Source organism: Myotis brandtii, unplaced genomic scaffold (genome assembly GCF_000412655.1).
Source record: "Myotis brandtii unplaced genomic scaffold, ASM41265v1 scaffold517, whole genome shotgun sequence".
In the NCBI taxonomy this organism is placed as follows: Eukaryota; Metazoa; Chordata; class Mammalia; order Chiroptera; family Vespertilionidae; genus Myotis; species Myotis brandtii.
Window position 1 is genome coordinate 615,788 of NW_005369706.1, and position 27,404 is coordinate 643,191.

Genomic DNA, 27,404 nt, shown 5'->3' on the forward strand with positions numbered 1-27,404 from the left:
TGCAGTATACGGCTTGGGAAGTGCAATGATACAGCTATGCAGGAACACCAGGGAACACAGGGGAGAGGTGGAGCCAGAGGAATACTGCCTGCAAGGAGGAAATCCCTACTGGCTACAGGGATAATTAGGAGTTGCACAAGTGTGGGCAAGAAAGCATTTCAGGTAGAGGGGCCAGCATGGGCAGGGGGGACAGCATGATGTATTCAGAGAATCCTCATGCAGCTGCTCGGGGCTGTTGGCGTGTGAGATGTAAGGCAGAGAGTGGAGGGAGTGGAGGCTGAAGTGATAAGGAGGGCTTTGAATACCACGTGGAAGGGACCCATGCTTTCTGTAGGAGAATGGCATGGTCAGATTTTGAGTTGTGGACAGATTGGTCAGCAGCCGTGGGAGAGAATCAGAATTGGAGATGGGCGGCTGAATGGGAGGCCTGGTAGTGTGGTGACAATGATGGAACCAAAACCAGAGCTGGTTTGCATGGTGGAGATGATGGGACAGAGTCAATAAATACTTTCAAAGATTAAATTTTGAGAACTTGATGACTGATTACATTTGACATTCAGAAGGTATAGCTGAGCGAAAAGGGAGGGATTAAGGATAACATCCACATTTCTAGCTTGTTAGACTAGTTAGATGGAGTTGCCATTGATTAAGAGAATACAGGAGAGCCCTGGCCAGTGTGGCTCAGCTGGTTGGAGCGTTGTCCTGTACACCACAAGGTCACAGGTTTAATTCCTGGTCAGGGCACACACCCAGGTTGCAGGTTCAATCCCTGGTAGGGGTGGGTATGAAAGGCAACTGGTCGATGTTTCTCTCACACATTGATGTTTTTCTCTCTCCCTCTCCCTGCTTTTCTTTCTGAAATAAATAAAAAAATATCCTTGGATAAGGATGAGAGAGAGAGAGAGAGAGAGAGAGAGAGAGAAAATAATATAGGAAGGAAAGTGAAGAGGCCAGTTGGGGTTATGTGAGATTGCAAAGCCTGTGAAAGTCTGGGTGAAAAGTCTATTGGGCAGTTGGATAGTTAAAGCTGAAGCTCAAAGAAGTCTGAGATAGAAACACATATTTGAGAATCATCAGTGTCTACTGGTCAATTAAAATTTAGGGCTGAAACATTCTCATGCTTTTCTCTATATTCCCACAGATAGCACAGTCCTTCAAGTGACTGGGAGGGTCAACTTAGAGGACTTATGCAATGTCACAAGGAGAGAAGCAGAGTTGTTGAACGGAGGAGTTAGTTGAGGGAGCCGAAAACAGATCTGTGGCAGAAACAGACCTCATGTTTGCAGATCACAGGATGTCAGGAGACAATGAGAGGGATTTGACAGCATAACATGAATGACAACTTAGCAAAATCTCCTCCAAAAGGTCAGGAATTGTCCCAGATCACTCAGCAGGGCACCTTAGTCAGTGATTCAACTCTGTCTCTCCGAATTTTGGTCCCAGCTTTTTTGTGAATTCCCTAGGTGACTGTTGGTATCGAGTCTTATCTTTCAAAGGGGGTGTGTGCAATTGCTGTAACCTAGAGAAACAAACATGTAAATATATTTAACCTATACTGTTTAGCTAGACCTATACACTCTATTGTGTATTTTAAAGAACTGTGAAATTACATTTTGCTTATGTGCTTAGAAGCTAACTCTAGTCGGCTGCAACTCCTGGAACAGCTTCTTCCAGTTATCATTATAGAGCACTGTGCCAGGCACCATGCACCGTCCTTCCAGCCATTCATCCCTTTCCTTGATTCTTATAAGAGGTAGATCTTATAACCCACATTTTATAGATGTAGAAACAGGTTCAGAGAAGTTTAATAACTTTCCCACTATCTCATGAAAAGTACCAGGATTCAAATCTAGATCATCCCTGATTCCAAAGCCCATGCTTTTATCTATAGCATTTTGAATGTTTGCATTGCCATTCAGATATGAGGGCATTGTCACCATGTGGTGTCCAAGAGGGCAGTTCCCTTGCCCCTTTGCTCTGCATGATTACCCTCTCACTCTGAGACAAAAGCCTTAAACTTAGGTGTCTGGCCCACATACTTCGTTGAGCCGGTTCCAACCCAGTTGGGTTGAACAGGGAAGTGCTGTTTAATGATCAGCCAAGGCCAGCCAGACAAATGCAGGTGCACCTTACCAAGTTAGAAATGGAGATTTGTTTTCTTTATAAGGAGATGCCAGGACATTGTAGAAAACGCCATGTCCTGACAAAAATTATGTTGGAGGCCACATATCTGGGTTTGAATCTGGGTTTCTGGGTTCTGCCTCTTTCTCTGTGACCTTGAGCCAGTTGGTCCAAGTTTCTTAATTCTCTCCCTAGTTAAACAGGAATAATAACATTTTCCGCCAGTGGTTATTGAGAGCAATAAGTGAGATCATTTGAGAAAAGTGCCAGCAAATGTTTTTCTTCTCCTCCATGACCCTGAGTGAACATGGCACATAGGACTCCAGACTTGAGAAGCAGAGAAGATTCAGGGTGTCTTTGGGTCATGAGGTGGGAATTCTCAGAAGTCTGACTCCAAAGAAGTTTATTTTTTTTTGTTTTCTAGCTGGACAATGAGAGGAGATGTAAAAAAGCTGGGACACTCAAAGATGGAGTTGGGGTGTGGGCAGATATGACCTCTGTTGTCAAGCTCTGGCCTTAAAGACAGGAGGAGACAGTGTTGGGAGGATGGCTCATGGATCAAGAGCAGCCTGGGGTCATATGATTCCTCCAAGAGGACAGGACCGCTGAGGCTGAGGATGGACCCTCATTTGAGAGCAATTGAAAAGGCAAAGAGAGACAGAGGACTTGTAGTGCCTCTCCCCAGCTGATAGAAATTGTGACAGACGTGTGCCCATGCTGGGCCTCAGTTTACCCTTCCATAAAGCAGGAGTCATGCCTCTCCCACATGTAGTCTGGAAGTAGGAAGGGAGTAATTAAATTTCATGGTTTGATAATAAGCTCCTGGGCTTATAATGAGACTCCTGGAACATCAGACTAGGTCCGTAGCTGGTGCACTGGGTGAGATGGAGTGCTCCCCCCAGCTGGCCTCTGCTGTCTCCTGAACAACCACAGTATCTGTTAGAAAGGTGCCAGTAATCCTTGTCTAGGCACAAGTGTGTTCAAGACAAAATGCATGCCCTCATGGAGTTTATAGTCTAGTTCAGGAAGTAATATAGAATATGAAAGGTGAATAACAATATGAGAGGGGATTGAATCTTCTATGCAATCATGTACTTAAAGGATCCATCCAGCACAGTGCCTGACACAGAGTAGATGTGTATAAGCTGTAGTTTCCCTTTTCTTCGTAAATATACAAGTTACCGCAAACCAAAACAAGTTTTCCAGGTGGCACAGTGTGTGATACATTGAAGACACTAGTGTTGGAGAAATGATTGAATACGATTGTCAACAGGAGGAAAGGGCAGTAAAACTCTCTGAAGTTGAGAGGAAGGAGTGTGTGAAGTCCGGGTTGTTTGGGGGAGGTTTCATGAGGAAGGTTGATCGTATTGGTCCTGAGGATGTGTACAATTTGAAAAAGTGCAGAGGAGGGATAATATAATTTATTGTCTCAGAGGAATCATTGTGTGGGGATACAAGCTCAGGCTTTGAGGTCAGACCTGGGTTCAAATCCCAGCTCCACCCCATACTGGCTATGTGACCCTGGATAAGTTCCCTGGCCTTTCCAAGCCTTTGGTTTCTCACCTGTAAAATGGGAATGATCATGGTGCCAACTTCGTAGGTTGCTGTGAGAATTAAATGATATAGTAATTCCTATAGAGCTCTTCTCACAGTTCTGTCAATAAATGTCAGTATTACTATTTTTGTTTTGATAGTAGCATCATTATTGTCCTACTCATGCCCACCTACTTACCTTAGCTCCTAAGACCCTTTGTCATCTTACTGTTCCCTGCCTGCTGTAATTTCCTCATATTCATTCTATTGTCATGAATCACATAGAGACTCCTGGACTTTTTTATGGTGTTTTGTGCCCTTTTTATGGTGTATTTGCAAGTGCTATCTCATTACATAGAATATCACCATATTCCTTTCCTTCATTGTCTTTGCCTGACTCCCTCCTGCTGATGTTTAAAATTAAATTCTGTAGCATTTTCAGGAAGCCTCGTCCAGTTAGATGTTGCCTCCCCAAGATTCCACAGTGCCATGTGCACCTCTGTCACAGAAGTGTTGTCTACCCTCAGACTCAATTTGCTTGTCTGCCTTGCCTCTGGATATAAACTTCCTGGATGTAGAGATCCTGCCCTATTTATGTTTATATCCCCAGCTCCTAGCTTACTAGTAGTGCTTGGCATATAATTGTTTTCCAGCTAAATGTTGAGTTTAAAAAAACACAACAAAAACATATGGCCCTGGCCAGGTGGCTCGGTTGGTTGGAGTGTCATCCTGTACACACAGTGGTTGCGGGTTCAATCCCTGGTCTGGGCATGTATGGGAGGCAGCCAGGCAATGTTTCTCACATCAGTGTTTTTTTTCTCTTTCTTCCTCCCTCTCTTTCTAGAAGTCAATGAAAACATATCCTTGGGTGAGAATTAAAAGAAAAAAAAATAGCTAGCATTATGTATAGCATTTACTACCTGGGTTCTGATTTAAATGCTTTACATATGTTAACTATTTAATTATCATAGCAACCCTATGAAGTCGATACTATTTCTACCTCTGTTTTATAAGTAAGGAAACTGAGACTCGTAGAGATTAAATAACTCTCCATAGGCCACACAACTAGTAAGTGGTGGCCAGGATTCATACCAGGGCAGTGCGGCTCCTCATTCAGTGCTTTAACCACACTGTGAGATTTGTGGTAGGATATTTATTGAACGTCCAAGAAAAGATAAAGAGACATTAGCTGTAAATGACAACTCCATGAACACATTTTAAAGGCATTAGTCAATGTGTGAAAACACTGGTTTGGGGAAACACACATGAAAAGACACTATATGGGGGTAGATCTTACCACTCTTAACTTATGAAAGATTTGTTAGAGAAGGTAGGATTTCACCTATTTTGAATTGAAGGAGGAGCATGTCTGGCAATTGGGAAGGAGATAATTTCTCTGGGGATGTGATGTAGTAGAAAACTTAGGGACAGGAGGAAGAGGAGTATATTATAGGGGAATTCAACTTGCCCCGTCTTTATTGAACACCTACTACAGTGGTAAACAAGCTGGTGGTGATCTCTGTGCCCAGGAGCATGTAGTCTAGCAGGCTATAAGAAGATGAATTTGGGCCCTAGCTGATTTGGCTCAGTGGATAGAGCGTTGGCCTGCGACTGAAGGGTCCTGGGTTCCAGTCAGGTCAAGGGCACATGCCCGGTGCGGGTACAGACCCGACTCCCTCAGTGGCCCGCGGGGTGCCTCCTCACATGGCGGGAGGCAGGGCGCCTCCTCGTGTGATTTCAATCACGCATTGGGCCTCTAGTATATATATATATATATATATATATATATATGTATATGTATATATATATATGTATGTATGTATATGTATATGTATATGTATATGTATATATATAAAAGAAGGAGATAAATTTGGTTAAAGAGTAGGACAGGTGAGGGGCTTAAAATTATTACATGAACTGAAGGTCAGCGTTGAAACTCAGAATGAGAAGTCTGGGAGTTTGCTGAGGGAGAAGCAGCATTTAAAGAAAGTGATTTGGGCCCTGGCCGGTTTGGCTCAGTGGGTAGAGCGTTGGCCTGCGGACTCAAGGGTCCCAGGTTCAATTCCGGTCAAGGGCACGTACCTTGGTTGCGGGCACATCCCCAGTAAGTGGTGTGCAGGAGGCAGCTGATCGATGTTTCTCTCTCATCGATGTTTCTGACTCTCTGTCCCTCTCCCTTCCTCTCTGTAAAAAAATCAATAAAATATATTTTAAAAAAATAAAGAAAGTGATTTGGGCTACAGAACTTAAGGTAGGTTAAAGGGGAGAGAGCCCAGAAATAGAAAGCAATGATGAGAAGTAGGATAATGCCCTCAAAAAATAACCGGGGGCTGAACAAAGGACTTGGTGGTGGGAGAGATAGTGGTGGGATTAATCAGCTATTCAGTAAGCACTTGACGTGACGCAAAGAAGGTAAGACATGACCTCTATCTTCAAGGAGTTCATGCTTTAATTGTAAATAGAGGAAACACACACATGAAAAGACACTATATGGGACACATTCAATTTGTGCTAAGGTCCATGGTATCAGTGACCAGTGATTTTCCTGTAGCTTCAGCCATCTGGAATTCCATTTTCAGGATTACCTCATAGTCCAGAATAGCTGCTGAAGTTCCCGCCATTACCTCTGCATTCCAACCAGCTGGAAGCAGAAGGGAGAAAAGAAGGGTATACTCCCTCCCTTTAATAATACTTCTGAGAACTTGTACATACTGCTTCTGCTTGCATCCTACATGGTCACATAGCCACATGTGAATGTCAGGGAAGATGAGAAATATATTAATTCCGGGCTGTCATGTGCCCATCTGAATATTAGAGGTTCATTAGTAAGGAAGATGAGAAGGTGTTGGGAGATAACAAGTAGGTCTCTGCCATATTCTCCACATATGACTATGTTCTGAAGCTCAGAAGAGGGGCTGATTAGTTTGGGTTCGTAGTCACAGAGCTGTTGGATTTTGAGTCAGGTAATAGGTAGGGATTCAGAAGATTACAAGCAAATCCTATGACAAGAGTGGCTATTCCAGAAAAGAGAGTCCAGGAGAGGATAAGGCTGGTCAGAGATGCTGGTCAGAGGAGAATCTCGCCTCTGAAGCTCTTTCTCATTTTAAGATGCTAGGAACAGCAGGCCGAGGCATTTAGGTTTTCTTGTATAAGTGATAAGAGTCAGAGAAGATTTTTTAAAAATGTATTTTTATTGATTTCATAGAGGAAGGGAGAGAGATAGAAACATCAATGATGAGAGAATCATTGGTTGGCTGCCTCCTGCAGGTCCCCCCACTGGGAATCAAGCCCGCAACCCGGGCATGTGCCCTGACTGGGAATCGAACTGTGACCTCATGGTTCATAGGTCGATGCTCAACCACTGAGCCATGCTGGCTGGGCCGGAGAAGATTTTTGAACTAAGAAGAGACATAATGTATCTTATGTGCTGGGAAGTTTAGAAATTTCATCCAGGTGCAGGTTGGGTGGGGTAGAGGTGCTAGAAGTAGGAATGCCAGCTAGAAGGATCCCAGGGGTCAAGAGTGACTAGTACAGGCCCATTTAGTGGTGACAGTGGGAATGAAGAGAAGGTATGGATGAGAGACCCTGGGAGGGAGATGTACTGGGTCTCTGTGAGTAATGGGGAGAGAGAGGAAAATGCCCTTGGTAGGATGTAACCCCAGAAATGTGTCCTCTAAGAGGTAGTGCGCCTATTAGGGTTCCCTAGGCGGGAGGGCAGAATATCATGAAAAGGGAGGACCTTGATTGGCTGCAGGGAGAATGTGAGGCTCTGCCCAAAGTCTCCTTGGCTTTGCAAAGCCGGCTGCCCCCAGGAGAATAGTTTCCATCCTGCGTAAGGAGGGAGTGTGTGGGCCTGGCTAACCACGAGGAGGGGCTGGGGAGCAGCAGACAGATGACGTTGCTGTGGCCGTGGCTTTTTAGCTGGGCCCTGGGGTCTCAGTTGGGAAGAGCTAACAAGAGTTCTCCTGAGATAGTGTGCTTCTTGACGAAGTAGGCCAGAAGAGGGTGTCCTCAGCCAGGGTTGGGAGGGAGCAGCTACTTGCAGAGGTTACCTGATGTCAGGTGTGAGGCCGATACTGTGGCAGAGGGTAGCACTGGGAATTTTGCTGGCATTGGGACTGTCCAACTTCCTTTGCCTCCTGAGACTCCAGTGGAGGAGTCTTCTGAGGTGAAGAAGGGGCACAGTTGTATTTAGAAAAAGCCACCTCTGTGTTTGATTGATGTCGGCCGTCTAGGACCTCTCCTTCATCTAACTTCCCTGGTGTGAGTTGCAGAGCTCAGCCTGAGACATCTGGTGAATCCATCTCTTTTTCCTCCGGCTGCTCAGGGACTTGGCTCATAACTGCTCAGCAAGTCATTTCTGGTTATAGAGTCATCAGTGACCACAGAAGCACGTTCTCCAGACAGGGCTCTGAGCCTGTGAAAGCTGGCTTTTCCCTGGCAGCTTGTCCCCAGAGTGATAGCTCCAATTAAACAAAAACAGCCAATATAAGCCACTACAAACACTTAAGTCATGGAGCACCACTTTTTTATGTCTTTTGTCATGAGGTACCCCGGCAACTCCCCTATAAGTCTAATAGGGCAGCTCAGGCCTAGAGCAAAATGTTTGTGTGGCTAGAGTTGTGTTGCACCCATGAGCTCCTGTGCATAGGGTGGTATATGGAGAGAGATGAGGAGCAGAGGAGGGGGAGTTTGGGGCCTAGTGTCCAGGGATGTGACTGCTACTGTCCACCCCTTTCTATTCTTGAACTCTCCAACGTATATGGGGCTGGTTGAAGTATCCACCCCCCTCGTCATGGGGCGTGGTACCTCTCTCCAGCCAAGTGTCATGAACTGTTCCTGTGATTTCCTTTCAGCCACAGGATATGGTTCTTCTCCCAGAATCTTTCACAGTTGTCTCAGGCTCATTCCAGGCTGTTTGTCTCAAGTTATCTTCTCCAAACCTGAGCTCTGAAAAGAAGGATGGGAGCAAGGCCGGCGAGGAGAGCAGTCTTGAGCTTTGTCCTCTGGTTTGGCAGCAAAGCCAGGCTCGGCCTTGGTCCATGGAGGCTGCAGTGAGATCTGGCCACTGATTCATTCCACTTCCTCCCCTGCGCTGCCCCCGCCAGTCACAGAGCTGGGGAAAGTGTGGGTGTTTGGAGGGGCTGCTGTGCTTCCCATGTCTGGACCTTTTAATTTTAGCTTTTGGACTTTTGATCAAATTCTCTGATTTTTTTTATTTCCTTTGAAAGTATTGTAGTTTTTGGGGGTAGTTAAGAGGAGTTGTGCTGAAACAACGAGATAAACAAACAGTGACGCAGAGTCGGCAGCAGCGTAGGCGATGAGCTGGGCCTGCCTGCCATCTGGGCGGGCTGGGTGGAGGAGGACTCCCGCCCTGCACACTGGCCAGCTGGCTTGTGTTAAAGCACTGGCTGAAAATAACTCTCATTGTCTGGGAGCTGCTACTGCAGCAGTGCTGGCTGTGGCCGCCAAGGGGGCCGAGGCAGCAGGAGCTGGTACCTCCCACCTCCTTGGGCTCTTGCCCTTTGGGAGTAGTGCCCAGCTGGCCACAGCTGTGCCTACTGCCCACCAGTAGAGACACGTGGAGGGCAGGCTGGGCTGCTCCTAAAGCTCTATCCTTTTGGCTGCCGGGGATGGGCCTTTGTGCCCAGTGTTGCCTTGGACTCCCAAACTGTGTTCCTCCTCACCACATTCACCCCTGCCCGTCTGTACAGTGGGCTGATCTGTGGATGCACAAGAAGACTTGGTGGCAGCTATAGCCCAGGGCTCAGCAGCATGTGGTACCCAGGACAGTGCCTCATGTTATCTCTGGGGAAGTTGTAGATTCAGCCTCTAGTGCTCCCCACCCTGTGGGCTGAGCATGTGGGCTGGGGCTACCACATTTGGGAGAAGTGTCCAGCCATAGGGGATTTGGTGAAAGGTGGTTCTGAGAGGGAAAATATTAAAAAACCACCAGCTCACATTCTGTATTTGCTCAAAATAAACATCCCCTAAAGCCTTCCCTAAAGCCTCCAGAATCCCCTTTGCGGGAAAGTTTCGACCACCTCGCCCCTGCCTCTCAGAGGAGCCATGCCATTTTTGTCTCTGTTCCTAAGATTTATGATTGACTAGGACCAATAGAAACCACTGGGAATTTTTTATGGTTCCTATTTCTGTGTTGGGTTTTCCCCAGGCCCGGCCTAAGGAGACTGACAAGTCAGGGGTGAGTCCCAAAGGACCTGCAGCTGAAGGAAACCCCAACCCCACCGGCATTTCCCTCCCCGAAATGGGAAGGAAACAAGGAGGGGCTAACTGGCCGGGGGTGCAGAGCAGGAAAGGGAAGGGAACCTCTGCCACCAGAGCTGCCTCCCTCCTCGGCCTCTCGGGGGGTGTGTGTGGGGGGGAGGACAGGGTCATATGGGGAGTAGAAGCCTTGCTCCTACAGAACTCAGAAGGGGGTTGGCCACTACACAGGGCACTCTGCCTGGCCTCAAACTGGCAGTAAATCAGAGTAGCCTTGCTGGAGAAGCATCAGATCCACCCCTTTCTGCTTCTTCCTGTTATAGGTTTTTATTATTAGACTTCTTGCTGGTTCCTCTGCTTTAGGACTCAGCCCCAGAATTGCTTTCAGTTTGAGCTCATCTTCCCCTTCCCTACTCCCTGGGGTCTCCGCCTCCATCCCCAAGGATGGTGGTTAGAGGAAACGAGAGAGGGATCAAAGGAGAGGTAAAGGATTGCTGTCCTCAGTGTTGAGAAGCAGTTGCTGAAGGAGGGGCAGAGGCAGAGAGAGAGAGAGAGAGAGAGAGAGAGAGAGAGAGAGAGAGAGAGAACGAGAACCCAGAAGCAAGAGGGTGGGTCCTTGGGATGTCACCACATTACACAGGCTATTCAGGAGGAAGGGTAAGGGCACCGTGTTGAGCACCCAGAGTGTTCCAGACAAATACAGACATAAAATGTTTATCCCTCATAAAACCGTGGGAAGTAGGGAGATTATCTCCGTTTTATGGATGAGCTCACGGAGGTTCAACAGCTCTGAAGAGCCGAAAGTTGCTTTGCGCTGACTCCACATCCAGTGCCCTCCTCTCTGAGACAGTGCACCTCCTTCCTGTTCAGTAAGGGTCTCGTGAGAAGGTAGCAAGGACTTAAGCCCGGCCTCTGCCTTCCGAGAGCCCACAGTCCCTGTGGAACCGCTGAATGTCAAGGAAACAAACCTTTGACTGAAACCGGAACCTCATCAGGTTTGCTCCCTGGCTGTCCCCGGAACTCAGGAAGTTGTCCTTCCTCAGGGAAGAGTAACTTCCTCAGGACATTGGAGCTCTGCTAGACTTGCGCACGTTATCAGGTGGATGCAGAAGCCCCAATGCCCTTGTCTGGCAGGGAGAGCATTGCCCTGGCTCCCAGCCCACAGCCAGTGACCATTTTCTTGTGAGAGTGTGAGAGTGCTGGAGGCTGAGGGACTTCCCCTTACCTACTTTTTTCCCCATCACACTTCAGCTGGGGAAGAAGCAGAGAAGGCTGGCATCAAAGCTCTAGACTGGAGGATGTGGCCTGTGGTCAGAGCTGATGATTCTTGCTTCTGTCACCTATTTCCATACTGTGGCATTTACGTCTTCTGAGCAGCCAGGTCCCTGATATGCCTGTTCTGTGTTCTCAGGCTAAGGTTCCCAAAGGGGGCGACTTTGCTCTGTATTTGAAACCCCAGGGCACCGAACGTTTCCGCATCAGTTCATCTGGTAGGGAAGTACAAGGCCACAGCAGCTGTCAGTGGTGGCTGAGAGAGGAAGTTGGTGTAGACAGGATATGATGTCTGCCAGAGTAGTGCCAGGCTCCCCCACTCCCTCCCCAGTGCCTTTCTTCTAAGGGAGACAATAGAAAACTATTCATGGCACAAACGTGGGATCAATGGGCAGGTGACAGTGATGTGCTTAGGGTGTGCACAGAGCCAGAACCAAGCCTAAGGACAGTTTCTGCTTCGATCTCACTTGGGTTCAGCTGGCCCTGGTTAGCCAGAAGACCTTGCTCCAGGCCCACCTTTGACCTTTGGGTCCTTATTGTGGCCTCTGTCCTTGTCCTGCTATCCACAGATATGCCGTGATTGGCCCTTAGCAAAGTAGTTCTAGAGAGAACATTCAGAGTTGTATTTGTGCCCCACCCCCACCCCAGCAATCCCTACAATGTCAGCAGTGGGAGGATTCTGTTGGCCCTTCTCTCCTGGGGAGGTTCAGCAACCATGGGGGAGAGGTGTGATGTGGTGGTATCTTCCCCTGTTTCTCTCACTTGCTCCACTTATATATTCCTAAATTCTACCATTTCTAAATGCTGACCAGAGATCCCAACCCTACTTCCTTTTCTGAGCCATAGTGAACCCGTTTCCAGCCAGGATCTGGGTCCATAGCTTGAGCTGGGACGTCTTAACCATAGATTTAGTATCAACTTACTCTCCACTAGGTGCCTGTCACGGTATTAGATATTATTGGGGTTTAGAGCCATATGAATAGACAGTCCTTTGGGGGTAGATGAGCACAGCTGATTTAATAGTATGTGCATAGATAAATGCATAATAGATACATGTGATAGAAATAAATGTTTAAGGATTTCCTTTCAGTTTCCTAGGAAATGGAGAGCGTACTTTCAGGATATTCCTGCTGCTTCTGGAGTAACCTAGGGTCCGTGTAACTACTCAGTGCACACGTTCCTGTCCCCAGGGATGAGGATATCAGGGAGTGGGCAGAGGTAAACCAAGCGGTCATGCTTGGGTTACCAGGGAGTTAAAGCTGAACTCGGAGCAGTCGGCAAAGGAGAGAAAGATGAGAGGAAGGCCCTCCAGGTGGCCTGCAGTGTGCTGGGGAAGAGGCTGGATTTGTGGGAAGTCATGCGGGTTATCAGACAGCTATGATACTTCAGATAGGAGATCGTATTTGATTCAAGAGTATGGGGGGTGGGCAGGTGCAGTGATCTGCCTTTAGAGGCAAGGGCTGTGACCTAAAACAAAGGCAGCCAGACTGGTTAGCAGAGAGGCTTGGCTGGACGGGCATACAAGCTGCGGTCAGTCATGCATGGATGCCTTGGGCTTCACTCACTCATTTATTCATTCAGCAAACAGTAGTGAACAAAATAAAATGATGCCTGGTCTCTATCGTCTATATTCTAGATTAGAGTGTCTCAACAAAGGGTCAGGACACTTGACTGTGTCTTAATTAATTGGGAGGTGTGTATGTCATAAGTAATTTGCTACTAATAATTAAAGTACTGAAGTTTTGTAAGTTATTTCCTAAAAATATTCTGAGCAGTTATCTTTGTGCTAATGTCCTTCTTGCATCCTGATGTGGGGCAAGGGGTGGAGTTGTAGCATCTACATGGGCTGTGGTGGCTCAGGATTGGCCCCTGGGTGTGCATGGTGCAGGAAGGGCACCCATCTCCCAGACCATGGGGGGAAAGCAGATTGAAAGTTTCTGCTTTAAACTGGTAGCTTTCAAACGTCTTTAAACTGTTCCATATGAAGAAACACATTTTACAGCATGACCTATATGTGGTGTACACATAACCTGTAAAAGAAACAAAAGCTTCATTATTTATACTTCCTACTTGCAGGGAGTTAGAGCTAAACTCGGAGCAGTCGGTAAAGGAGAGAAAGATGAGAGGAAGGCCCTCCAGTGGCCTGCAGTGTGCTGGGGAAGAATATCCTATTCTATTTTAATCTGTTCATTTTCATTAAAATAAAAATACTCTTGACACACTAAATTGATTCCATGACCTATGGTTTGGGAAACATTGTTCAACCAAACGGCTAAATATGAAGGGGAGGCAGGAGGTCTGTCCCGCCTCTCTGAGCCTTCCTTATTAGCAATCGAGTATCAGGGTGAACTGAGGGTCCTGGAGGGAAAGGTATGCATAGTCTAGCTTTTCTTTCCTCCGGGTGGGGGGAGCGTTCAGCCCAATTGACTTGGGTTCTCTCCTCAGAGCTCCATGAACCTGCCCCCTGACAAGGCCCGGCTCCTGCGGCAGTACGACAATGAGAAGAAGTGGGATTTGATCTGTGACCAGGTACGGGGTGTGGGACAGGGCTGGGAAGGGGGGTTATGTTTTAGGCAGAACAAGGTGGTAGGACCAAAGGCTGCAGCCCTGGAGTTCCTTGAGGAAGCCTGGCCTGGAGTCAGCCTCAGTCCATACTCACTTCCTTTTCCAAGAGGATAGAGGCTCCCACAAAGAGCTATCTTGATTTCTCCCCAACACACAGTAGCTGAAGGAGGCTTGTGTAGGACTGGGGTGTGGGGTCGGCTGTGGAGGAGTTTGGTAGTTTCCCAGCAGAACCTATTTCTGCCTTACCGCAGGGCGAGGGCTATACCTGGCAGGGAATAATCCAAAGGACCCCTTCTCTCTCGCTCTGCCCTGGAAATGGCAAATAGCAGGGTTTTTCTTATTATTTGCAGGCCTCTGTGAGTGAGAAGCCCCAGTCCCCTAGTTTCCTGTTCCCAAATCTCAGAATGTGAGGATTGGAAGCTCTCTCTACATGAATAGTGTTTAGAGCTGGAAGAGATTATAGAGATGATTAGCTCAAAACCAAGAACTAACACCTATGGTCTGGCTCTTTACCCTGCAGACATTTGAAGATCAGTCACGAGTCTGTGAACTCAGACAGGCCCATCTGCTAGGAGCATTGGCTTCTACTTCCTTACCTCTTGGAGGTGTGGAAGCACCTGGCATGGTGTAGCCAGTGTGTTTGCCTAGCACTTTGCCATGGAGCCTTGCACGAACAAATTTATTATTTCTTTTTAAGCACTGAACAAAATCATAATAGCTAACATTTATTGAATGCTTATATGGACCAAGCACTTTATATATACTGACATATCTCACAAAAACCCAATGAGGACAGCATTATTATATTTTATAGATGAAGAACCCTAATAAGTGACGGAGCAAGGGCTCAGGCAGCTGGCTCTGCTAACCATTAGGCTCCTCTGTTGCCCCAGTCACGCTGCTTGACCTCAGGTGGGCTTATGCCTCAGATGGCCTCGTCCAGGTCCCTCCGTCCCCAGGGAAGGCCCGTTTCCTCGTGTTCTGCATTAAGAGGAGTTGGTGAGCACCCGTTTGAGGTCTGGAGAACAGTAGCCCTTTGGTACTAAGTTTCTTTAATTGATCATTTCTCAGTCTTTTCTGGGTCACATAATTTCAGCTCATTCTCAAACCTTTCTTTTTTCTTTCATTTTGTTTTTTTAGGCCCTGGACCCTTTACCCCCACCCCCACTCTTCAGATATCTCAGTTGTGAAGGCTCTTACAGGACCAGAATACCTAAGGGTTCTCCCTGAGTTTCCCCTTGGGTCACATGAGGGGGCTGGGCCAAAATGGGAAGGGCATGGTCCTGTGCCCTGTGTGGAAGGAAGGAGATGGGGGGTGACCTTGCTTAAAGCAGCTTCAGTGCGGAGGTTGCTTTGGAGTGTTGGGGCCTGGGACCTGGCAAGCAGTAGGAAGTGTGTTTGCAGCCCTGACCTTTGTTAATGCTGCAGAAACAGTCCATCCCAACCTCGGGCTCAGACCTGAGAAAGTTGGACTCTACAAGGCCAGCTCCCCTCCCCTTGGCCTTCCTACCCCCATCCATCAGTTGGCCAGGCAGCGAACAACATTTCCCAATTGTGTTATCATTTTGGATGCTGTTCAGAATTCTGTAACCTCCACATTTTTTCAGCAAGCAGCAGGTTCTTAAAATAATCTTTTTTAAAAAGCAGATTTTTAAAAACTTTTTTAATTGAATTTATGGGATGACACTGGTTGTTAAATTTATATAGGTTTCAGGTGTACAATTCTATAATACATCATCTGTATCTTGAATTGTGTGTCCAAGTAAAATCATATTGATATAGAAAATATTGTAGGCTCAGGGAGCACTCATTGGAGTTGGGGAAGATGGCAACAGAGGAGAAGCACCTGAGGATTGATTAGGAAGGGAATGTACGGTTTGGGGTTTGGGCGATGTTAAGAGCCAGGTGACAACTTTAGGAGGCGGGATCCCCTCACATCGAGCACGATGAGTGCTCTTCTTCCTCACTCTCCTCTGGCCTCTGAGCTCTGTGCACACACGTGTTTCCCTTATAGGAACGATTCCAGGTGAAGAACCCCCCACACACTTATATCCAGAAACTCCAGAGCTTCTTGGACCCCAGCGTAACTCGGAAGGTGAACTACAAGGCAGGGAGGGCCCATCTTGCTGCCCTCTATAGTCCTGTGGGGCTTGGGGGCAAACCCTTTGACTTCGGTCATGGGCTTCTGTGCCGTGGGAGTGGGTTTCCGGGTTCTGAGGCCATGGGCCTGGAGTGGCTAGCGAATGATAGAGGGAAGGCCTATAACTGCCCTGTTGTATCCCCTCCCTTTTTTTTTCCTACCCCTTTTACTTGTACTGTGGAGTTGCGTTGATCAGTGACCGAAAATTCCATGTTTACAGAAGTTCAGGAGGAGAGTGCAGGAGTCGACCAAAGTACTGAGGGAGCTGGAGATCTCGCTTCGTACCAACCACATTGGGTGAGTCGGATTTGGCCACCAGAGCCTCTTTGCCTGGTCACTCAGGATCTGGTCCTTCTGAGGAGAGTTTGCCTGTTTATCCCCTGCCAGGGGCAGAGTTGCCTCTTGAATGGCTTTGGTTCCCCGGAGCTTCAGACGGTTCCTTTCTGGCTTTTCTTCCCCTCATCTCTGCCAGCTGCTGACTGGATGCTGCTGGCAAGCTTGGGGCCCTTCCTGGGGTCCTCAGCCTGTAGCTTTGAGTGGGAAACATTCCCATAGCAGCTGAGACTGGAGTCTGCCTGTGGCCTGGGACTGGGCCAAGTAAGGTCCAGAGAAGGCCGGGGATGGGGAGCACTTTGCATTGGGTAGCTGATACCTACTTCCTGGACTATTTTGTGCCCAGAAGATTATTTGCTTGATTTTAAGACAATCTTAAAATGAGTAGAACTTTCTCGAAGTACCAGCAAAGAAGAACTAAGGCAGCGGAGGCCAGGAGTTGAATGTCTTTTGCATTAACGGACCTTAGTCCTGCCAACCCACTGAAGGCCCCTAGGAGCTGTGTGAGTCTTTTTCTTCAGTCTCTGATGGGGAACCAGGACTTGCTGAACAGGCAGAGGGCTAATGTGTGAGGTGCGATGTTTAGTAAAAGATGGCTATGGTGTCAGTTTTATAAAACCATAACCAGCCAGAGTGTGTCTAGTGAAAGTGAGTGAGAGGTAGGGAGGTGGGTAGAGAAAGAGAGAGTGAGAAAGAGAGAACACAAAGGACCATGAGAAACACCTGATAGATGACAGCAGGCAGGGCTGCAATCCTGACCAAGGGCGTGCATGAGTGTTGAGAACTTACATGAGTGAGAAATCTAGCTGGGGAGTAGGGGTGGGGGTCACTGGACAGGTGCCAGCCTCAGGGTCCTGGGTTTCCTGAGAGAAGAGCCAGATGACATCATCTGCCTTCCCTCCTGTCCGAGGCAGCTGCCTGCATGTCTACCCCAGGCTGGGCCTGACCAGGGTTCTGGTAGAGGCTCCCTGCATGTAGCCGGCGGCTGCAGCAGTCGCAGAGGAAATGGCACCGAGAGAACAGGAAGGGGACAGTTCCTGGCCTCAGTAGCTGTGCTCAAGGGCCAAAGTTGGCTTTCATACTTCATCTGTGAACCAGACATTGAAAGCTGAACCACAAGAAACATGTGACGAAGCCTCCACCTTTATTTGGTGACTCCTCAGAGAAGGAAAAACTGGCAGAGCCTCCTCAGCTGCCCTGCATGTGAGGGCAAGAGTAAAGCAGATGGCAGCCCGGAACACCACCTTCCACTCTGCACTCCCTTCTCCCTTCCCTCCCTCTCAGGCCCTCTGTCTTTTGTACCAAGTCTTGCTGCATGATGATGGGGGTCTGCTTTTCTCCAGAGGGTCACAGACAGTGTGTGACCGTCCCTTCTGCCCTCCCCTTCTACCTGGCGCCTGCCCCTCTGGCCACTGGCCAGGAAGTGGGGCCAGAGCAGCATGGTTCCCAGGCCTGGGGCCTCTTGGCAGTTGGCACACAACTTAGAGGTCTGGACCTGGTCTTTGGTTCCCAGGGAACAGCTTAGTGTCTGGCATTTTAGGAGTTCCTGTCATCTGAACTGGCTTCTCCCGGTGGAGCCATATGGAGGGCCAGGATCCTTCCGAGATTTCTGGGCAGGAAGACTGGCTGCCCAGCTGTGGGTGGGTGCTCCTGGGTGGTGGGAGCCCAGGGACAGGTAGGGAGCGGAGGATCCTGCTTTGGTCTGTGGAAGCTGAGTGGGAACCAGACCTTGGAGCAGGGAGCTGGGAAGTGGGATTCCAGAGCCTCTGCAGCTCCTCCTCTCCCCACTTTGTATTGGTTCTCAGCCTTGCCTACGTGCCCTTTAACCTCTCCTCAAAGTGTCAAGATCCCGAAAATAGCAGTGTAGACTCAGACAGGAAATGAGAAGGGGGTGGGGAGCTGGAGAGCAGACAGACAGGAAACTGGAGGCCTGTCGGCCCCGAGAGAGGAAGCTAACTTCAGGCAGCTCCGGTGTCAGTCAGCCCCAGCCGGAGCCTGCTGCCAGATCTCAGCTGGGCTTGGTGCTCCGGCCCAGCCTCTCTGTAGCTCGGAGTGGGGCTGGAAACATGGCGCTGGTTTCCAGCTGTGGGGGAGGAGTGTCCCTGCAGGCTGTTGGGCACAGCCTTTAAAGACCCCAGGACATTCCGAGGGAACAGAGCACTGAGGACAGTCATGGTTCCATCCTGAGCTTTCTGTCCTCTGCTCTGAATGAACCTGTAACAGTCTTCCTAGGACATGCTTTCAGGGCTATCTCAGCCCCAAAGGCCTAGGGCGGAATGGTGGAACTGCCTGCTCTGCTGTTGTCTTTAGGGAGCCTTGTTGTCTACCCTCCTGCCTCCCTGGATGATGGGGCCCAACTCCTCAGTCTGGCTCTGAGTGGTCACAGCCATTCTGTAGTTACTTGAGTTCCTGACTGTTTCCCTGTCCTTTTCCCGTTCTGCCAAACACAGAACTCCCACCTATCCCTCTTTGCTCACTACTTCCTAAAATGCCTTTCCTTGAACTTGATGGAGAGCCCCTAGGCTCCATGTGCCTCTGTTCCACAGCTCCCTTTGACTCTTCTTGCTGGTCTTTTGACTGAAACTTTGGTCAAGTTGGGGACCTGCTGGTCTCTGCCAGGCACGGCTCTGCACAAGGGCTGCAGTAAATGCTCTTGATAATCCCCCAATTCTTCCAAAAAACATCATGCAAAGACAGTGTGCTCAGCTTTGTGCTAGACACCAGGGTCACAGAAAGTGAATAAGCCGGGGCCAAGGCCTTTGAGGGGCCCCCTGAAAGCTTATTTGGCTGATGTGGTTATCAAAAAGCTTGTACCTTTCCCATCCCTGGCTTCCTGGCCTAGGGGAGGTCCAGGCCGGTGACATGGCCATGGGAGGGTCTGCCATGGACTTTGATTTTCAAAATATTCCCAGCCTAGAGCTAAGTTTTGGGGGACCCCAGAGTGTGTTGTTGGATCAGAGGTCTCTCTCTCTCCTTCCCCTCACCCCACTCTGTTTTCTTTATCTGTAGGTGGGTGCGGGAGTTTTTGAATGATGAAAACAAAGGCCTGGATGTGCTGGTGGATTACCTGTCCTTTGCTCAATGTTCTGTCATGTGAGTACCACCCTGGGACTGGGGCTGGCACCAGTGAGGGAGGACAGAGGACACAGTCCCATTCTGATTGAAAGAGGAAGGTGAGATTGCAGTAGTGAAGATGGGAATAGGGATCCCAGGCCAGAAGGGAGAGAGCAGCGGGTGAGGGGATGGGCAGCCAAGTGAAGAATGCCAGGTGGCTGGAGTAGAAGGTGCATTTGGGGGGCAGAAGAGAGATGTGGGAAGGAAGCTCAGAATCAGAACCTAGAAGATCCAGACTCCAGGCTAGGAGCACTCCAAGGGAATGTCCTGGCTTCTGGGAGAGATTCCCTGTTGTTCATTTGATGTTGGAAAGCAAGTCTTCAAGAAGCTCCTTTGGGTCTCCAGTTGTGAGAGGGTTACTCTAAGTCACTCCAGGAGCAGTGAGCATGACTTTTGACCCAGACTGAAAATAAGACATTCAGGAGCCTTTTTCAAGCAGGTTGGGAGCTGGGAGGCAGCCAGAAGCGAATTAACACAGATGAGAAGGCAGTGGAAGGAGCGAAGTGCTCTCAGGGAAGACAGATGGGTGTGGATCTCTTGTTTTCCATCTGTCTGATCTCAGACAAGTGTGTGTCATCTTATATCAGAGGGGATCCACCGTCCGGGGTTCCAGGCCTAGACCAGTGGTCGGCAAACTGCGGCTTGTGAGCCACATGTGGCTCTTTGGCCCCTTGAGTGTGGCTCTTCCACAAAATACCACGTGCCCGCACGCACGTACAGTGCGATTGAAACTTCGTGGCCCATGCGCAGAAGTCAGTATTTTGTGGAAGAGCCACACTCAAAGGGCCAAAGAGCCACATGTGGCTCGCGAGCCGCAGTTTGCCGACCACTGGCCTAGACAATAATGTGTATAAAGCACTTTGCAGTATTTGAAGCATAAGTCTATACTGTGCAGCCACTTTATTGTTAATTGTTAACATTCAAGGTGGTGTGCGCTACCATAGTGACCTGAATATATGGAAAGGGGGTTATGGTGATCATTTACCAGAGGACTAACACATTCAAACTTACATTCGAGACTTAAGTCGGCCCTAGGGTGACCAATTGGCCTGGTTTGCCTATGACTTTCCCCAGTTTTAATCCTGAAAGTCCCACGTACTGAGGAATTCCTCAGTCCCACGACTCAGCCCTAGCCTCCAATTTCACATTTCTTGCTACTGTCCTTGCCCCCTGGCTGTTCTTTGTCCAGCAGGTCTTATCTCGCCTCCTTAGGGTTTCAAGCTAATGCCTTTCCTAGGTTTGGCCTCTGTTGTCTTTTCTAGGTCATCTCTGTTAGAGCCGAGAGTGGCCCACTCCCTATTCCCATCCCTGCAGAAGTGCCTCATGAGCCTCCTCTCCCTTTAAAAACAACTCTTTTTATAGAATGAAATGAAAAACATTTGCTGAAGTGATTTTTTAAAAATTCAGAACTTTAAAAGTAAAAAGATATAGGTCATTTTTTCAAATAAGCCTATCTTGTTTGAAAAGCAAACAAATCCCAGCTAAACCAAAATACGCTGGGACCTTAGGACTACATGGTCCACAGCACTGCCTCTGACTCTGTATTTGAAAGAAAGACTTGGGGTGGGCGTGGGTGTGGAAGGAGCAAGGGGCTTTCAGGGAAGACAGAGAAGGAATCACACCCTGGACGAACTAAGGACGCCAGTCCACACCCTGGACTTGTGTGATTCCTTTCCCCAGGGAAGCTGAGGCCCAAGGAGCCTCTATACCTGAAAAGCCTAAAAGCCTCATGTAGAACCACAGAAAGCCCAGTCATTCGAATCCAGTGATAGTATGGGACCACGATCTCCTCCTGAAACAGGCTGTCCCTCTCTGGGTTTGCTAGGACCCCTGTCTTCTTCCATTCTGACCTGCCCTCAATCCCAGCCCAGAAACAGTGGGGCTCCCTCAGGGCACTCAGGCTCCTTTGGCTGCTGCCATTTGCCAACTAACAAGACCTGCAGTTGGCAGGTTCTACGTGGGGAGCCCCAGCTTCTCGGAGATGTCCCATCTGAGGCTGAGAGTGCAGGAAGTATACAGCTCCCCACATCCCTTTGGGCCCATGGGGTGGTCACTCCTTGAGTTGCCTGGCCAGTGGGCGCAGCACTGGCCTCCGTCAGCATTCCTGTCTCCCCAGACCCCCTCCTGGTTGCTTCCTGTGCCCGCTCTGCCCTTATCCTATGTCGTTGGCTCTCCCAACCAGGTTGGGTCTCTGTTGCCCAATTCCACTTTCTCTTCTGATGCTCTTGCTTATTGTTGCCCTAGAAGTCTACAGGGCAGGGGTGGGCTTGCCAGGGGTCTTGGCACTGAATTTCTCCTGTGTGTGCGCATATGTCCTTTCCTGCTCCAGGTTTGACTTTGAGGGTCTGGAGAGTGGTGACGATGGTGCATTTGACAAGCTCCGGTCCTGGAGCAGGTCCATCGAGGACCTGCAGCCACCCAGCGCCCTGTCAGCCCCCTTCACCAACAGCCTCGCTCGCTCTGCGCGCCAGTCTGTGCTCCGGTATGTGTGCTCTTGCTCTGCCCGCCTGCCTCCCCCAGCCCCAGTCCAGGTCCTGGGTAACAGCGGTGAGTGCTCATGCGCCTCCCTCCACTCTTGCTTCCAGGCTCAGCTCTCTTGCCTCTGCCTGCCAGTCTGTCTCTGGTCTGTCCTCTTTGTCTCCTTGATTCTGCCCAGCGATCTGTCCTGGGTAAGTACATCACCCTCAGCTATGCCCACCCCATCTGGGGTTCTTCCTCTCCCCTTCTCTGGGGGCCCCTCCATTCCTCATTCTCGCTCTGCCATTCCTCCCAGTCTCTCAGGCAGGGCTGTACTCATCCAGCTCCCTCACCTTCACCGGGTGCTCCAGCTCTGGCCCTCCTGTCTGTTTCCCTCTGGCTCTGCTCTCTGCTCCATCAGCTGCTCGGAGACCAGCTTCCACCAAGCCTGTCCCCTGCTCACCCTCCCTTCATGTCTTCCTTTAGGCCTGTTCTCTCCAACGCTCCCAGGTATTCATTTGTCTGCAGTATCTTAAGAGCTGTCCTGCCTGGAGGCAGGTGTATGGACCTGATGACTTGTCCGAGCCCCGCCCACCTGGGGAGGCTTTCCTTTAGGTCCTGTGGTCTCTCTCATGCCATACTCCCTTCTCCTGTCTCCCTTGGGTTTTGCACTCTGACACTGCTCATCACTCCAGTCATGCATGAGCAGATACCATTTGTGCTTCCTCTTTCTTCATGAGACATCACTGGGCAGGGGCGGGGATGCCAGGTCAGATGTAGCCCCAGGTACACACACCTAAAGCCTTTGGGGTCTGTGCTGCCTTTTCTGGGACATAGAAGTGGGGTGGGAGCCAAGTGCTCCTGCCCAGGGAATGTGTGGAAGATACAGTGACTGGAAGGAGGAGGAGGAACGGCTCAAATGAACATCTCCCTGGGCCCCTCGAGGACTAGGAAGGTGTACACACCTACTGTTGTATTTTAAAGGACCTCGGCACTAATTATACAGCAGGGTCCTGGATAGTTCCTGATGCAGGCCTGCTCCAGGGAGGTGACACGGCTGAGCGCCCTGCCCCTGCACTCTCTCTCTCTGGGCTGGTGGTACAAGGCCCTCTTTCCCCCTCTTCTGCTGCTGCTGAGGGACAGCCTGCTGTCTGGATGTTGGTGAGCACTCCTAGGCCTTTCGCCAACAGCCGCCTCTCCCCCAGGTACAGCACTCTTCCTGGGCGCAGGGCCCTGAAGAACTCCCGCCTGGTGAGCCAGAAGGATGATGTCCATGTCTGCATCCTTTGTCTCAGAGCCATCATGAACTATCAGGTAAGGGGGCAGCACCAGCCACAGGGCTCGGCCTCTTCTGCCTCACCTCCCAAACCAGGAGAGCTAGGAGGGTGCCAGCTTTAAAAGAAGTTTGCCGGTGGGCCTACAGTCAAGTCAAGGATCTGCCTTCCCCACCATCAAGGTCTCTTCTCCTTCTGCTTTTTTCCCTTGCTACAGTACGGCTTCAACCTGGTCATGTCCCACCCCCATGCTGTCAACGAGATTGCGCTCAGTCTCAACAACAAGAATCCAAGGTGAGCTCCTTCCCTCCCCTTTCCTCCTCACTCTGCACAGGACTCTGGAGTTTTGGGCTCCACCTGTCCCTGGCCATGGGGTCCTGTGGCCTCTGCTGGAGAGAAGCAGTGTCCCTGGCTTCCCTGTGGTCTGCACAGCTTAGTGAGGGAGCAGCCTGCCTTCTGCCTTCTTTCTTGTACCCAGCCTCTCCCCTTACCGCTGAGGCTGGCTCCACTCTCTGAAAGGACTCGCCAGTTGTGCAGTTGAGCTGTGTGGTGGCCATGGTGGGGAGCTAAGGTATTAATCTTCCTTCTTTGCCCTTCAGGACCAAAGCCCTTGTCTTGGAGCTCCTAGCAGCCGTGTGTTTGGTGCGGGGAGGTCACGAAATCATTCTTGCTGCCTTTGACAACTTCAAAGAGGTCAGTCTTCTGCCCTAGCCAGTTTGGCTCAGTGGATAGAGTGTTGGCCCATGGACTGAAGGGTCCTGGATTTGATTCCAATCAAGGGCAAGTACCTAGGTTGCAGACTTGATTCCTGGCCCTGGTCAGGGCATGTGCAGGAGGCAACCGATTGATATGTCTCTCACCTCAATGTTTCTCTCTGTCTCTCCCCCTTCCTTCCACTCTCTCTAAAAATCAATGGAAAAATATCCTCAGGTGAGGATTAACACACAAAAAAACACAAACAAAAACCAAAGAGGTCAGTCTTGTGTGTGTGTGTGTGTGTGTGTGTGTGTGTGTGTGTGTGTATCTGGCAGGAGGAGGTGGGAATATGGTAGGTAAGCCGCCTTTCCTGCAGTCTTACACATCCCAATGATTCCGTCATTTTAACATCCCAGTGTTTACCTAGGTAGCTTGTCAACCTCTTCCCCTCCCCCCTTGTTTTCAACAAAACCAGAATTTCAGTCTTATCAGGTTGTGTGTCAGAGAAGTTATGAATCGGCCAGCTAAGGATGCCCTCAGAGAGCTAAGGTCTCTAATCCAGTGGTCCTAGTCTGGCCATGCATCAGAATGCCCGGAGAGCTTGTTAAGCAAACAGACTGCAGGAGGCCTGGCTATCTGTGCTTTAACAGGTTCCCCAGGTGTTCTGAGGCAGCGGACCTACTGATTGAGCCCAAGGCAGATATCTTTGCAGTGAGAGGAGAAGGCAGGCCAGGATCCTCCTGGGTTGGTGGCTGATATTGGTGAGGGGAGAGGGAGCTTCTTCTTGGAATTTCCCCAGCTCTGGGCCTGGCCCTGAAACCCCTGTCTGCTTGAACATAGGCTTCCTCGACATCCAGCTGCAGCTGCTGGCCCACCCCTCCCCTCTCCTCTGTACACTGCTTCCCTAGCATCCATTGTTCAGCCAGGAAATGGCTCTTCCTCCGTGAAGCCAGAGCTCAGTGGAGTCTCGGGACCCTCTCAGCACAGGGGCTTTCCTGCCTCCTGGCCTCTCCTGCATCCCCACTAGGACCTCAGCCCCTGCCTCAGCCAGGCCCTCCAACCTTCCTCCTTGCTCCCTCCTTCCTTCAGTAACTTGGCCACAGCAAAGCCCTGTTTCTTGTAGGCCTACTCCCAGAGGCTCCTCAAGCTCAAACTAAGGCAAGGGCTTTATTGAACTCCAGGAGGGAACCAGGGCAGATGCCAGGTCCCAGGCTTTCTTCTGTCATGTCCCGAATGGCTCATTGCAGAGACAAAATTGTGGTTAAACTTGGTCTGAATCAGTCCTCTGGCCATGGTGTCCCTGGGAGCCAGGGCTCAGGGGTGTGGGCTCTGCCTGGGGCAGGTCCTTTCACTGAGAAGTTCGATTGTTCAGGTATGCAAGGAGCTGCACCGCTTTGAGAAGCTGATGGAGTACTTCCGGAATGAGGACAGCAACATCGACTTCATGGTGAGGAACTGGGTCTGGGCCCAGCAGGGCGGCGTGCCCCTGAGAACAGGGGCCAGGTGGACAGTGGATTTTGGTCTTCCGTGTAGAACCTAGAATGTTTCTCTCTACCCTGTAAATGCTCCTCGTCCACTGGACCACCCCAGAGAGCTTTTAGAAACTGTAAGACAATGTCATTGGGGCATCCCGAGTCTGCCTTCTTCCCCCTTTTGATGCCCTTGTCATCCCTGGTTGGGACCCTCTTTGAGCTGCTTTCCCTTTCCCGGGCTCTTCCCCAGCTTCTCTGCTCTTATGTAGGATTTTCAACTAAGCAGGGATGCCTTAAGGAGTACCTGCTGATGTGCAGAGGAAGTCAGATCGGTGCTTTAGTGACATCTATTTCTCATGTAATTTACTTACCTTAATACTCTGAAGGCAAAGTTTGATCTTTTTAAAGTTAAAATGCTCTTTTGCTCCCATAAAGATGTAACTTTTTTATTCACTGCTTTTGATTATCCACTTGACTTGACGATGCTGGTTCTAACAGCCTTCCACCCTCCCTTTCTCTTGGTCTCTCCCCATTGGTCTCTCCCCTGTCTCTTCCCATTGGGGCCGCTTCTCCCCAGGTGGCCTGCATGCAGTTTATCAACATCGTGGTGCACTCGGTGGAGGATATGAACTTCCGGGTCCACCTGCAATATGAGTTTACTAAGCTGGGGCTGGAGGAGTTCCTGCAGGTGAGCCGGGCTGAATCCTCATAGAGTGAGGAGCTTTGGGACAAAGGACCAGCTGAGCCATATTACAAAGTTTTGTTTTTGTTTTTGTTTTTATAAAACCCTAGTCATGGATGCTCCTGGTACCCTGCCTGTCTTCTATGGCATGGGACTCAGACCCGCCCTCAGAGGGCGTCCCAATCAGGCAGCTCCCTGGGGCGAGAATCCGGCATAGCCGTAGTAGGAATTCCCTGGGTCTTGAGCTTTAGGAAGCAGCCAAGGAGGGTGGTGAGGACTAAGTCTTTCTCAGGAGGCTCCCCCAACCATGATGCCCTCTGCTCTCCCTAGAAATCAAGGCACACAGAGAGCGAGAAGCTGCAGGTGCAGATCCAGGCGTACCTGGAGAATGTGTTCGACGTGGGGGGTTTGTTGGAGGATGCCGAGACCAAGAACGTGGCCCTGGAGAAGGTGGAGGAGCTGGAGGAGCATGTGTCGCACGTAGGTGGTGGGTCCTCCTCTGCTCCAGAACCACTGTTGGGGGCGAATCCTGAGCTGACCCACCTGCCTCCAGATGGGGCACCACCGGGCTCTTTAAAGCATGCCTCGGACCACCCAGAGATTGACACACACTGACCTCCCAGACCGGGCGTGAGGTGGTCTCTGTCTCAAGAGACTCTGCTATGGCCATTTGCCTGGTACTGTTTCACGTGGTCGCAGACCCTGGGCCCACGGGAGCAACGTAGGGAACCTGCCAGGCCAAGCGGCCCTGGGGCCCGGGTCCTGACTGGGATCCAGGCTGTGCTGAGTGCCCAGGCTTTAGGGCCAGCCCCAAACCTGCCCTTCCCGTCCTGCAGCTCACAGAGAAGCTTCTGGACCTAGAGAACGAGAACATGATGCGGGTGGCGGAGCTGGAGAAGCAGCTGCTGCAGCGGGAGAAGGAACTTGAGAGCATCAAGGTGCCAGCAACTGGGGAGGGAGGCCCGACTGCTGCGGGGTGCCAGGGCCTGAGGGTTGTTTCTCTTTCCTGAGTCATGTCAAGTCTTTGAGTCCAGCTCTTGAGGCACACAGATGCGAGTGGGCTGATGATTTCACCCCATATTTTGGTTGGAGAGACAAGCCGAAGCCAGAGTGGGCCAGACATGCACAGAAGAAGGTGGGAGTGTATGGGGCACCAGCCCTCCTCCTATGAGCCGTCCTGCTGCACCTCCCAGCTTCCCCCAGCCCTGCGTCATGAGCAGCTCAGAGTAGCCCAGTCCTGGGGCTGTTACTAGGAGACCCACCAGCAGGGGTTCCTCATATTTCAGTGTCTTCTCTGTCCCCTGAGCTAACTTTTTGTTAGTTATAAAGTCATGCCTCAACCGATCTTTTCTTCCGAAGGAATACAGTTATACTGGCTCTGTTGAGCTCAGTATACACTGAGTGGCCAGATTATTATGACCACCTGACGTTTGTAGGCAAATTAGCTATAATTTCGCGCTGAAGTTGCTAGAGGGCGAGACCATTATAAATAGGGAAGCAGGTTGTTTACCATGACAGTAGAA

The 27,404-nt window shown here is 50.0% G+C and overlaps 1 protein-coding gene across 3 annotated transcripts in view; it reads left to right on the forward strand.

The window, feature by feature from the left end:
- Positions 1-27,404, forward strand: part of FMNL3 (formin-like 3) — a 55,885-nt gene that overhangs the window by 19,597 nt on the left and 8,884 nt on the right. For 2 of the 3 annotated variants that reach the window (XM_005877328.2, XM_005877329.2), the window contains exons 2-13: positions 13,594-13,677; positions 15,728-15,808; positions 16,074-16,150; positions 19,196-19,279; positions 21,630-21,782; positions 22,963-23,071; positions 23,249-23,325; positions 23,631-23,724; positions 25,100-25,174; positions 25,777-25,887; positions 26,212-26,361; positions 26,718-26,819. In XM_005877328.2, coding sequence (XP_005877390.1) covers positions 13,594-13,677; positions 15,728-15,808; positions 16,074-16,150; positions 19,196-19,279; positions 21,630-21,782; positions 22,963-23,071; positions 23,249-23,325; positions 23,631-23,724; positions 25,100-25,174; positions 25,777-25,887; positions 26,212-26,361; positions 26,718-26,819 — 1,197 coding nt within the window. The remainder of the gene's footprint in view (positions 1-13,593; positions 13,678-15,727; positions 15,809-16,073; positions 16,151-19,195; positions 19,280-21,629; positions 21,783-22,962; positions 23,072-23,248; positions 23,326-23,630; positions 23,725-25,099; positions 25,175-25,776; positions 25,888-26,211; positions 26,362-26,717; positions 26,820-27,404) is intronic. The other variant, XM_005877330.2, reaches the window with a different exon arrangement.